This window comes from Homarus americanus, unplaced genomic scaffold (genome assembly GCF_018991925.1).
Source record: "Homarus americanus isolate GMGI-L3 unplaced genomic scaffold, GMGI_Hamer_2.0 scaffold40248, whole genome shotgun sequence".
NCBI lineage: Eukaryota > Metazoa > Arthropoda > Malacostraca > Decapoda > Nephropidae > Homarus > Homarus americanus.
Genome location: NW_024712526.1, coordinates 1,612,532 through 1,626,390, shown reverse-complemented (window position 1 = coordinate 1,626,390; position 13,859 = coordinate 1,612,532). Strand labels below are relative to the sequence as shown.

Below are 13,859 nucleotides of genomic sequence, written 5' to 3'. Positions count from 1 at the left end.
AAAGCTGAACTTTCATACTTGGCGGATTTTCCCACATATATCTGTGATTGAGTGTGTCGAGGGCGCTATTACTGAATTTGCCCACCACCGCCCTACCCTGACTGCCTGTTTAGCTCATAAAAATTCATACAAATTACCAGGCAGAATATAATTTACATTGCTTTTGATTCTTATAATTTGGTGATCATTTTGAATATAAAACATCATATATTTTTTGCTTTAAACTTACAATTTTTAGATAAAAGAAAATTTTTCTCCTAAGTAACTATAAATTTACATCTTTTGTGCAAAATATATGACATTTATATTCAAAATATTCTATGATCTTACAAGGAATCCAGCAATGTCAATTATATTATCCCTAACTTGTAGTTTGAGGTATTATTTATTAAAATTTAGTGGTTATCCCACACATCTCCTTGGGGCGGTTGGTGGGGGGTGGTGGGGAGGAGGGACAACCGACCATCTGTTACCCTGTGAAGAATTATTATTTTTTTATTAACTGAAGATATTTGTTTTAGCTCATAAATTCATACAAATTACCGGTCAGGAATATAATTTACATTGCTGGAATTCTTATAATTTGGTGATCATTTTGAATATAAACATCATAGATTTTGCTTTTAAACTTACAATTTTAGATAAAAAATTTTTCTCCTAGGTAACTATAGTATCTTTTTGTACCAAAATATGAACCATTTTATATTCAAAAATATTCCTAGTCTTACAAGGAATCCAGCAATATCGAATTATATTATCTAACTTTAATCCTGGGGTATTATTTAATACTAAATGTTTAAAAACTCTGGAAGGAGGTTGGTGGGGGTGGGGGAGGTTAGGACTGACAGCGGTTTGAAGAGAGCAAGGTGGGAGTACTTTGATTGACAGATAATTAATAAATTGAATTATTATTTTTTATTAACTGAAGATATTTGTTTTAGCTCATAAAATTCATACAAATTACCCGATTAAGAATATATAATTTACATTGCTGGAATTCTTATAATTTGGTGATCATTTTTGAATATAAACATCATATATTTTTGCTTTAACACAATTTTTTAGATAAAAATTTTTCTCTGTAGTAACTATTCTTTTGTGCAAAATATATGACATTTATATTCCAAAATATTCCTGGTCTTTACAAGAATCCAGCAATGTCAATTATATTTTTCCTAACTTTGGATTTGAGGTTATCCCACACATCTCCTTGGGACGGTTGGTGGGGGTGGGGGGAGGAGGGACGATGGGCATACCATCTAGTCTTAACAATGTGGTGTGAGGAGGGAGTTCAGGTCATTATTTGAATGGACAGTAACTTAGCGACTGTATTTCTCTATTTCTCTTAAGTATTAATTGTGTGCATGTACCATCATAAAATTAAGATGTTATTTTACTACAACATAGTATGGCCTTCCCAAAATTGGAGTTTGAAATTAGAACGGTTTCTGTCAAATTAATCCCACTATATTCTGTTGTTCATAGCAGAGACCCTCTGGGTTCAATTGACAGCGTTAAGTGAGGCCTAACTATATATATATATATATATATATATATATATATATATATATATATATATATATATATATATATATATATATATATATAAATATATATATATATATATATAATATATATATATATATATATATATATATATATATATATATATATATATATATATATATATATATATATATATATATATATATATATATATATATATATATACACAGTATTACGCCTACTTGGTTTCATAGCGTTTTATCATATGCGGTGCCTGCGCCAAGTGAACTTTTTCACTTAACCACGGATTTTTTTCATCATACTCTGTGAGTGTGTCGCTCGAGCTATTTTTAAATTTGCCACCGCACCCTGCCTGACTGCCTGTTTTAGCTCAGAAAATTCATACAAATTACCGGCCAGAATATAATTTGCATTGCTGGAATTCTTTATAATTTGGTGATCATTTTGAATATAAACATCATATATTTTGCATTAGACATAGGCTACAAATTTTAGATAAATTTTAATCTGAGTAAATTATGTTATCTTTTGTGCAAAATATGTGACATTTCTATTCAAAAATATTCCCCTGATCTTACAAGGAATCCAGCAATGTCAGATTGTATTATCTAACTTTAATCTGAGGTATTATTTAATACATCTCCTTGGGACGATTGGTGAAGTGCGCAGGGGGGAGGAGGGACGACCGACCATCTGTTACCCTGTGAGGATTTTTTTTTTTTATTAACTTCAGAAGATATTTGTTTTGTCATAAAATTCGCCTACAAATTACCGGTCAGAATATAATTTACATTGCTGGAATTCTTATAATTTGATGATCATTTTGAATATAAACATATCATATATTTTGCATTAGTCTCTTAAAATTTTGAATAAAATTTTTTTAATCTGAATAAGTATGTTATCTTTTGTGCAAATATATGGCGTTTATATCCATATTCTAATCTTACAAAGAATCCTTAATGTCAGTATAATATCTAACTTTTAGTTTGGTATTATTTAATACAAATATTAAAATTTATTTTTCTTACATCTCTTGAAGGGACGGTGTGGTGGGAGGTGGGAGGTTGGGACTGACCAGCGCGGTTGGAAGAGGGAGGCAAGGTCAAGTGCACTTTGATTGACAGATGGTGTCCTGAAGATTATTTTTTTTTTATTAACTGAAGATATTTGTTTTAGCTCATAAAATTCATACAAATTACCGGTCAGAATATAATTTACATTGCTGGAGATTCTTATATTTGATGATCACATTTTGAATATAAACATCATATATTTTGCATTAGACATAGGCTACAAATTTTTAGATAAAATTTTTAATCTGAATAAGTATATTTATCTTTTGTGCAAAATATATACTTGACATTTATATTCAAAATATTCCCCTAATCTCTTACAAAGGAATCCAGCAATGTCAATTGTATTATCCTAACTTTAGTTTGAGGTATTATTTATTAAAATTTAGTGGTTTTTTCCCCAAAATTTCTCAGAGGAAGAGCCAGCAGTGTAGTGAGAAGAGGGAGGGAGTTAGTCCATTATTTGAATGGACATTAACTTAGCGACTGTATTTCTCTTAAGTATTAATTATTGTGCATGTACCATCATAAATTAAGATATTATTTTTACTCTGACATAGTTATGTGGTAGTCAAAAGTGGGTTTGGGGAGTCGGGCGGTTTCTATTGGAATTAATCCCATATGTTCTGTTATTGTTGTTCATAGCAGTTCCGGACTTACGACCTGGATTTGGGTCCCTAACCCCGTCGTAAGTCGGGGTTTAGGTGTATATATATACAGTTGTACCCGCTTTATGTGGTTTCTGTAGCGATATCTTATATCTGCTTGATGCCTCATCAGAACGAACTTTCACTTAAGTTCCATCTACCCTTCTCTGCGCAGAGTGTCCGGCTGAGGCAGCTATTTTTAGGTCGCCCCCACCACTTGCCGCTCGCCTGCCCTCGCCTCTCCCTCCTCCTCCTCCTCCTCCTCCCTCCCTCCCCTCCGCCTCCATCCCCGTATGCCGACCCATCTCTTCTACTAACATAAGTGATACACCTAACTTTTAGTTTTCCTAACCTAACCTTTATTTTTTCTAACTTAACCTTTATTTTTCCTAACCTAACCTCTTCTATATTACTTGTTTGTTCATACCATCATAAAGTTAAGATAAAATTATTACTACAACATAGTTGTGTGTCGTCAAAAAGTGGAGTTTGGGGGTCGGGCCAGTCTCTATTGGAATTAATCCCATATGTTCTGTTGTTCACTTAACGCAGTACCCTGTGGGTTCAATTGACCGCGTAAAGCGGGGTACAACTGTGTGTGTATGTATATATATATATATATATATATATATATATATATATATATATATATATATATATATATATATATATATATATATATATACACACCTAGACCCATTTGATAGGGTTAGAGACCCAAATCCAGGTCGTAAGTCCGACATGGTGATAAGTCCGACATAGATAAAATTTTTTTTTTTTTTTTTTTTTTTTTTTTTTTAATAAATAATCTACAATGAAATACAGTACAGTACAGTGAAAGTAATAAATAATAAGGAATGGTTACAGTGTGACTGAGCACTTAACCTTTAATGTAGTCAGCTGAATGCATATGGGGCCCCCATAATTTTCTAATTATACATGGAGACTACATTAACTGGAAACGTTTCGGTATAGAAAATGCGTGTGTCATTTGAAGAAATTTTTTTTTTTTTTTTTTTTTTTTTTAATAAAATCTGCAGTAAATAAGTTGGAAACATTAAGTAAGTCGGGGTCTAGAGTGTGTGTATATATATATATATATATATATATATATATATATATATATATATATATATATATATATATATATATATATATATATATATATATATATATATATATATATATATATTTCATGTAAATCACAATGAAAACGTGGATAAGATAAATCTTGATAAAATCACGGGGAAAATGGAAACAATTACCTTAGCTTTCGTCTTTATTCAAGACATCTTCAGAGGCAACTAAGCTAAGGTACTCCGTTGTTTCCATTTTCCCGTGTGATTTTATCAAGATATATATATATATATATATATATATATATATCGTGATTTAAGGGCGATTTAGGGGTGTTTCTGACTTTATGTGAGGTCCAGTAATGTAACCCTCATAACCCCGAGTCTATTGTATATTGGAAAATTTCAAAAATTTTGGTCGTCGTGATAAATTTGAAATATTTCCTGCATGATTTTCCTCGAGAAATAAAACAAATTATCTCTACATATAGGAAAATTTAGATAATTTTGGTAGCCACGATATAAAAAAAATTTTTATATAAAGTCTCTATATATCCCGACCCTACTGTAATAGAATTAACAATATATATTTAGGATGGTGTGTGCATGTACAGTAAAAGTCCAAAAATCCGGATGCCAGGAATCCGGACCACCCGAGAATCCGGACTTTTCGAAAACTCAAACTTTTTAAATTTAGCGGGCTTTTGTGGGTTATGTGAATGAATGGAGTTGCTTTAAAAAATTAATTTACATAATTCTAATAATAAAATTAATTGTAAATTATAGGTAGCTAATTTTGTTAGTTTTGTAATTAGCTTGAACTGAAATGTAAAATTTGAGGCACTATAAATCTTTTGTGTGTATGTGTGCATGAGTGAATGCCACAGCTGCACAGCGACAACAAACGACCACACGATCGCCACTTTAAAACAAGCAATCAAACTGTGACAACGTATGTAATTTTGAGTCCTACTCTTTCCATGTACAGAGTACAAGCCCATAATAATGGCTCCTAAAGTAGATAAACTTTGTTGTGTGAAGAAAAAGAAGAACACATTGAAATTGAGTGACAAACTTGAAATAATTAAAAAACTAGAATGTAATGTGAGCAATGCTGTTCTAATGGAAACATACAACATTGGAAAGTCTACAATTTATGATATAAAAAAGGCAAAGAATAAAATTCTAGAATTCACAGCTTCTTCTGAGCCTTACATTAAAATTGCTGAAAGAAAAAGTTTATATTGGCCTAAATTAGAAAATCTTGATAAAGTGTTGCACGAATGGTTTTTGTTAAAACGATCAGAAGGTATGGCAATTTCTGGGCCGATGCTTATTGCCAAAGCAAAGTCTTTTAAGGAGCAAATGAACATTGAATCAGAGTGCGCATTTAGTGATGGATGGCTTAGGAATTTCAAGACTCGTCATGGTATTAGACAGTTTGTTTACATTTCTGTCTAGTGTTGACTTTATTTTTCTTTAAAACTGCTCGTTTTGATAAATGAAGCATGCTTTATTTGCTAATGAATAAACTATCAAAATGTACCTGTTCATCTCTTCTTTATTCCTCCTTAAATATTAATTTTAAAAGTACTGCCTGAGAATCCGAAAAATCCGAAAATCCGGACCGACCCAATCCCCAAGCAGTCCGGATTTTTGGACTTCTACTGTAAATGAGTAAAATTAAATGAAGAAAGTTAAGTATATCTACCCAAAAATACAGTTGAAAAAAATGTACTAAAATGGACTACACTTAAGGACTAAAATTTTTATCTCTTGTGAAAAATATATGATGCCTATATTCAAATTATTCACTGTAAAAATGAAAAAAATATTCAAAAACACAACTTTCTCGATGTTTACTCCACTGGAAACAAAGGTAAACATAGAACCGATTTTTGGAGGACAAGTCGATCAGCTGATGCGTGCACCTAAATGCGTTTATCGTAAGGCTGTCGTTAATAGAATTTGTACTCGTTAATAGAACTGAAAGTCCTTGCGGGAGGTAACTCGTTAACTGAAATTTTGTAAATTGAACCGCTCGTTAATGGAGGGTCTACTGTATTTACTGAAAAACAAGATCAGGGATCACCACAGAGGACTTAACTGTGTGGGCCCACCATGCTTGATTTTCATCCTGCCACACTTGAAATAATTATACAAAGGTAAGGCAAAATTGTCCACCATATTCCAGAACTCAACAAATACTGTATATACAATTTTATGGTCAAAACAATTTGCACATTCATTGATAATAAGATGCAAAAATTACAGTATCAGATGATTTACTGAGTTACAAACATGCTTTGCTTGTGTAACCATGTTTGTATACTCTGACATGCCATTATATGTCATTGGATGCTGTCATTCTTTTAAAGTGTTTTGTGGTGATCCCTGAATAATATTACTGTACTAGAGTGTTCAATAATCCATGACTGTGCAACAAAAAAACTTTTTTCAGATATATCTCAAATTCATATTTTCACCCTTACCTGGGCAATAGTAGTTAGAGGTGACCTTGAGCTATTACTTACCTTTACATACCACTCAATTGGTAGAACTTGAAGCTAGGTTTTATACCATCTGGACCTGCGATAAAGCATTTCTAGTACAATACTTAACTACTGTGGGGAAAGAAGTATGTTTGGCCTATAGTTCAGAGGCTGACCTGAAAATGTCAATAATCATTCTTCATTTCACACAATAGAATCACTATAATTACCTACAGTATATAACATACAGTCCATTTAACCCTTTTAATCTCTTTAATAATATTGTTATTTTACGATGTTTTTCTCTAGTTGCCAGGAATGGGAATCAGATCAGATCATAAAATACAAAAGCTTTGTACAATACAGTCTAGTCTTACTTATACACATATCCCTCGCTATACAAATGTTCAATATACAAAAAAAATTCCGAATTTCCTAAATTAATAGCTTTTTTTCATGTTACACAAACTTCCCCCGCTTAAACGAATTTGGATCCCAGCCAAAATTCAAATCGAGCGCCCCCGGGAGTCAGCTGGGGCAGCCATCTTGGAGAGATTCGCAGTCACATATTCTTGCTCACTGATCAAACAAATCTCCTCTCCCTCCAGCACGATCTGCAACCCCTACAAGTCCGCGTCTTTCTTTCTGCCATTCGTGGTGTGTGTGTGTGAAGTGATCTCTCTATATCCATGAATATTCGTGCCATCCTTTCATCATAGCATCCAAGCATTCTGCTGAATCTTTGGCTACCCGCACTACACTGAAGAAAATACAAAAGGCTGTGACAACTGTATTGAGACAGTAGTGATGAGGTGGACAGCTCTCCTCATCTCGCTGAGTAAGCCATTACTTGGCCTACCCCTTCTCACCCTCTTGTAGTGAGCCAAGACTGCCCTCCCATAAGGTATTGTACCAAAGTTATACAGTATATTATTAATGTTCTTAATGTGTTAGGTAGCAAGTTACAGTGGTTGTGCACTATTTATTATTACTAGTTAGGTAGTTTTTTGTTATTTGTGAACCAATTTCATGTTTTTGGGGTATGACATTGGGGAACCGAACCCTATTTTTCCTATAGCCAATATGAATCTTTTTTTCAGGAACCTAACGAGGGATACCTGTACTGTACATGACAGGGGGTCCATGCAAAATCATCTTCAAACTAACTACATATACATCAATGAATATATTAACCTTGTTACTAACTAGACTTTCAGAAGCAACTTCACTTAAATCAGGACTATCAACAGCACTGTCAATTTCTGAAGACGTTTCTGAGAGACCACTGTTCCTTCTGTTTCCTGCTGCTGGCCCACCCAGACCACTGATCTGTAACTTCTGTTTCTTTTTGCTGTGTAATGCCGGAGGTGCTATTGAAAGAGAAAGAGAGATACAGACATGAGAAAGAGAACGTTTCCATCATTAACCACCTCATATGCAGTGGCTCACATGTGAATCACCTTCGACAAGGGTAAGTGATTCAGTAGCCTAAAAGTGATATGCTTCCCTGACTGGCAAAAATTACTTACACCATATTTATTGATAAATTACCAACATGAGATTTGGTCCTCAGAGGATCACTGGCAGCTAGAAAATTATAATTGAAAATGTTCCCTCACTCTCTCCCCAAATCTACCAGTGAGACATCTCCAGGTATAGGACAGTGTTGTCATTACCCTCAGTTATTGAGAATTATTTGTCTTCCATAATTAATTTGTAAAGAATTTTGAGAATATTTTTTGTATTTTTTTCATGGGAGTTAATGTCTAATTATGACTTGAATTTATAATTAGAATAAAAAGCTCTTAAACCTAACACCAAACAATGTTCAGGCATTAGTAAGATTGTCTGTGATGAACTGTTGAACCAAAATTTTATGTGTTTGGAAAGAGTATCCAGCAACATAAATCCCATTAGTGTATAATGAATTATGTTTCTCTTTTGAGTGTTGTTGGTCTTTTTTATATTGTTGTAATTACAAACAGCATAAATTCAAAATCTAAATCATGATAAACAACACAGCATGAGTGTGGGTTATGCAGGTCTGTTGAGCTTGGTTGTGTAACTTGTGCAGGTTCAGCTCAGGCCCGTATAAGAAGGCTCATTTTGGGGTTTTTAATTAATTCTCTTGTATATACTGTACTGCAAATAAGTAAACTATATCCTCAGTAAATGTTCCATTGGAAGTTTTAGATGTACAACACAAAAAAAAATCTCACCTTTGGGTATTTGATGCTTTAAAGCCTGCTGGATAGCTGTTATTTTTTCATCACGTTCCTTCAGCCATTGCTGGTGTCGCTGTTCTTCTTCTTCTTCTTCAGCTCGTTCCCTGATTTTTTTTAATGAAATTAGTGAAGCAAGTCATCATCTAATGTCCAACAATGAAAAGATAATAATTTTTCAGTATGAAATTTCATCTAACACCTCATATGTATTTACACTATGTATGCTTTTAATATAAGGAGAAAAGAGCACTTAAATACATTCTCTTCAGGACATGTTTGGTTAGGAACCCTTGCCCTACATTACTAGCTTACACTTATACCAAGGTTATCAAAGTGCATGCAGTTCTAAGTACAGTACAGTACAGTAATATTCTTATTGAAAAAAAGGGAGGATTGGCTTTGAAAACCATTTTCATGATTCCAGGGAAGAATACAACCCATGGTAGTCATTTTGACTTAAAATGAGAGTGCTATCTTGTCATGTTTTCTGAGTACCTTGGTCCAATGAATTCCAGAGGGAAAAAAGTCTAAACGATATGGGTGTCATCATTTAAGGACAGAACGGGCTCTTAAATGATCACTTTAAAACAATCATTTTTATCCACTAATCCTTGAAAACAGGAATCCAGGTATCACACAGCCCCGAAAGTTTTGCCATGCCAGGTCTAGCTACTGCTGTACCGCACCACAAGGAAGGAAGGAAGGTAAGAGACTGGGCTATCCAATTACTTACAATCATTCAAAGGAATTTGAGAATCAATCCCATTTATGATCCACAAGCTAATGGTAATACAAGAACTACAAAAGACATGATATAGTAGAAAACTAGGAAAATAATAGATTAAAACAACTTGAAGATTAATAAACTAAATTAATTCCTGTGCCACAGTTAAACTAATCTATCATTTCATTAAAAAAATTGGGAAAAGAATGATTTTGAAGCTGTCCATGAGATAGTTGCAAGAGTGTAAAAACAGATAGTCCACCAAAACAGAAAGTTAAGCTACAAAACTTTCATGTTCACGAGCTTGTCACATTATTTCCAGTTAAGGTCCAAGCTTAGAGACTGAATTTTCTAAACTTCAGAACCATTATATATATATATATATATATATATATATATATATATATATATATATATATATATATATATATATATATATATATATATATATATATATATATATATATATATATATATATATATATATATATATATATATATATATATATATATATATATATATATATATATATATATATATATATATATATATATATATATATATATATATATATATATATATATATATATATATATATATATATATATATATATATATATATATATATATATGACAATCAAAACCTTACACTTACTTCACTAACTGCTCCCAGAGAGGATCAAGCTGTTGGTCTAAAACACCAGCCTCCAGCTGCTGTATTTCACTCCTCAGTTGGTTGTATGTTGTGCGTTCCTCTGCTTCTAGTGCATGAAGCTCTTCTATACGTTCTGAAGAAAAAATTTGGTCAGAGGGATACATTCACAAGAAGATGTACACAAGAAAAATAAAGCTAATTACTGTAGTTATTCTACTAAGGTTGATTACTGGTAATCAACTGTCTTAAAATAGACATAAAATTCTTCATCACATTCACACCACAAATTAAGAAAATATGCAGACATTGATTACTATAGGTTATTCATCTCCTCACCATAAAACCTTTAGGTACAAATTCTCAATTTTGAAATGCATGAATTAATAACAATGTTAGAAATGGAGGACTTGATCTTGAGATCTGTTTTTCTGGCCTAAATTAGGCCAATAAAATACATACCTGTGGTTCCTATTATATACAGTATATACTGTAGGGTCGGGATACATATAGCGATTTTTTTAAATCGCGACTCCCAAAATTATCGAAATTTTTCCAATATATAAAGATAAATCTATTTATTTTGCAAAGGAAATCGGCCAGGAAATATTTCAAATTTACCGCCATGACAAGCAAATGCATTATTTGCTCACCAGAGGCGCCACAGTGGCTACTCACCCACGCATTCATGCTCGTTCGCACAGTCTTTCTGAGTGAGTGACGAGTCAGCAGCCGAGTCTGTTGCAGATTATGACTTCAAAGGTGAGTGTAAATGGGTCCCTAATGACGTGAAAAGTGAAGTGAAGTGAAGGGAATGGAAACCTTAATGGAAAAGATTTAATAAGGGAACTAATATTTTTGGTTTGTTCATATATGTACTGTAGGTGTGGAATTGTCAAGTGAGGGTGGCAGTGTGGCGTCTGCTGCCGAGTCTGGTGTTTCCGGGATGGCGCGTCAGGTGCCGAATCTGGTGTTCCTGAGTCTGGTGTTCCCAAGTCTAGTGTTCATTGGTGCTTTAGTTAGTAAGAAAGTAAACTCGTTAAGTCTAGTCACTTTTATTACCAGTAAAAATAAAAAAAATAAAAAATCCTTGGACTCTATCTTGCGATACATCCCGACCCTAGTGGGTCTCATGACCTGAAGATTTGTCTTGAATAAACATGAAAGCTAAAATATTTTTTAGGGAGATTGTGATAAGTATAAGTATAAATGAACGAAGTTGTAACCTTTCAACATTATACTACATAACATTTTAAAATGTGGAGTGAGAAAGGTGTGGGTGATTAGAGAGATGGAGTGGTAACATGCACCAGTGTTGCCAAGTGATAAGCTCCTCAACACTGATCTTTTAATTTGCTTCCATGCAGTCACACAACAAGACCCTCACTGGATGCTTGTTGTCTTAATTCCCGTGTGTGTGTGTGTGTGTGTGTGTGTGTGTGTATGTGTGTGTGTGTGTGTTGCATAATAAAATAATAATAAACGGTTTATTAATAGAGTTGCAGCCGGTGGCTGAAAATATACAGACTTACATTTGATTTAGACATAATGATATAATATGCATTGAATACATTTACAGGGCTGTACAGTACATAAATCAGGAGTTGTCTATTATTTTAACAATAGATGGGATGGTGCTGTTCTTATATCTATCGGTGCGGGCTCTTATGGGCTGAATTTTGTTGTTGTGGCGGACTACCCGAGTTGGGTGGGGGACTGCCGGTGGCAGTAGTGACCTCCAGTGCTTGGTGGTGGAGGTCACTGAGGGATGGCATTTCCAGGGTGGAGAGAACGTTGGTGTAGCCGGAGTATTCTGTGCCCAGCATTATTCTGCAGGCCCTTTTCTGTACCTTCTCTAGCTGACGTTGTTGGGTGGAGACGACCAGGCTGGTGACGCATACGTTAGTTTGGGGAGAATAAAGGCGTTGAAGATGGTCCTCAGCTCTGGCGTGGGTGTCCCAAGTGACCTAAGTCGTCGTAGCATGTAGAGACGGTATGAGGCTGCCTTGACTGTGTTATTTACATGGGCCTTCTAGTCAAGTTTGTTGTCTATAGTTACACCCAGGAGTTTGGCAGACTGCACCAGCTGGAGAGGATGGGCACCCACTGTGACTGCTGGGGCTTGCACTGGAGTGGTGACAGTATTGATGTGCATGACTACGGTTTTGGTGTGGTTGATGGTGACCTTGTTCTCCGTAGTCCATGCCTGTAGCCTGTCCAGGGTGCCTTGTAGCGATGAGTAGTCTGGTGCGGTGTTGTCCACTGAAACCCCCACAGTGCAGTCATCCACGTACTTCCACCTGTGAGGAGTGTCCGATAGAGCGTCGTTGATCAGGATGAGGAAGCACAGTGGTCCCATCTTGGTCCCCTGGGGAACACCGCAGGTGAGGTGTTGGAATGTGGAGACCAAGCCCTGATACCTCACTGCCTGGCGACGTCCACTCAAGAAATCAGTGAGCCATGAGACCAGGTTGGTGGGCAGCCCTAGTGCAATAGCCTTGTTGATAACAGTGCAGTGATCAACAAGGTCAAAGGCCTTCCTGAAGTCCACAAGGGCAATGGCCAGTGATGTCTTACGTTTCTGCACGTTTTTGAGCAGAAAATCCAGAAAGCTCACCAAGCAGTGTGATGTAGAGGAGGTCCTCATATTGCCAAATTGCTGTGGATCAATTGACTGACAGACACTGGCAAATGCCCACTCAAAAACAAAGTCCTCACAAAGTAGACTGGGTATGGGGGTAATGGCAACTGGCCTGAGGTCGTTAGGGGACTGTGGGGTGGTGACCTTGGGGATGGGGGTGACAAATGCGGTTTTCCATTCATTAGGGCATTTGCTTTGTCTGAGGGATGCATTAATAATAGAACAGAGGGGGGTGGCAAGTTCGACTGCAAACTCCTTGTATATTTTGATTGGGAGGTCAATTAGGGTCGTGGAGCGTTTGGATTTAAATTTCAGGAGTTTGTTGGCGATTTCATATGGTTGAACACTAGGAGGGGGGAGGGGGAAGGTAAGTAAGCTGGGAGGAGAGTGAGTGTGTTGTATGTATGTATGTATGTATATTATGTATGCTGTATGTATCTTATGTATGTATATTATGTATGTGCTCCATTTATATACATTATTTATTCAGCCTAGCTAGCAGCGTGTGGCAATGTATTTACCATGTCCCACACGCTTAATTAATGTGCCTGGCGACATATGGAAGCTGCCAATGTATCACTTGCCACATGTCGCCTAAAAGGCTAGTTGACCCCCAGACAGAGTAAGGAACGCCACCTCGCTTGTGTATCTCTGTTTATCCAGGAAATAGAACCTACGAAAACTCTACAGGTGTTTGTGTTCGCTCCTGTAGATAGAACTTGATACCCAGAACATATACATGTGTGTGTGTGTGTGTGTGTGTGTGTGTGTGTGTGTGTGTGTGTGTGTGTGTGTGTG

At 35.2% G+C, this 13,859-nt stretch overlaps 1 protein-coding gene across 1 annotated transcript; it reads right to left on the bottom strand.

Annotated features, from left to right (window-relative positions):
• Window positions 1-6,196: 6,196 nt before the first annotated feature.
• LOC121863728 (bromodomain-containing protein 8-like) lies at window positions 6,197-10,556 on the bottom strand (the record flags this gene model as incomplete). The annotated part of the gene is given in 3 exon segments (XM_042362481.1): window positions 6,197-8,188; window positions 9,038-9,147; window positions 10,424-10,556. Coding segments are annotated over 3 exon segments (509 nt in total), but the record flags the coding sequence as incomplete, so codon positions are not given.
• Window positions 10,557-13,859: the final 3,303 nt, after the last annotated feature.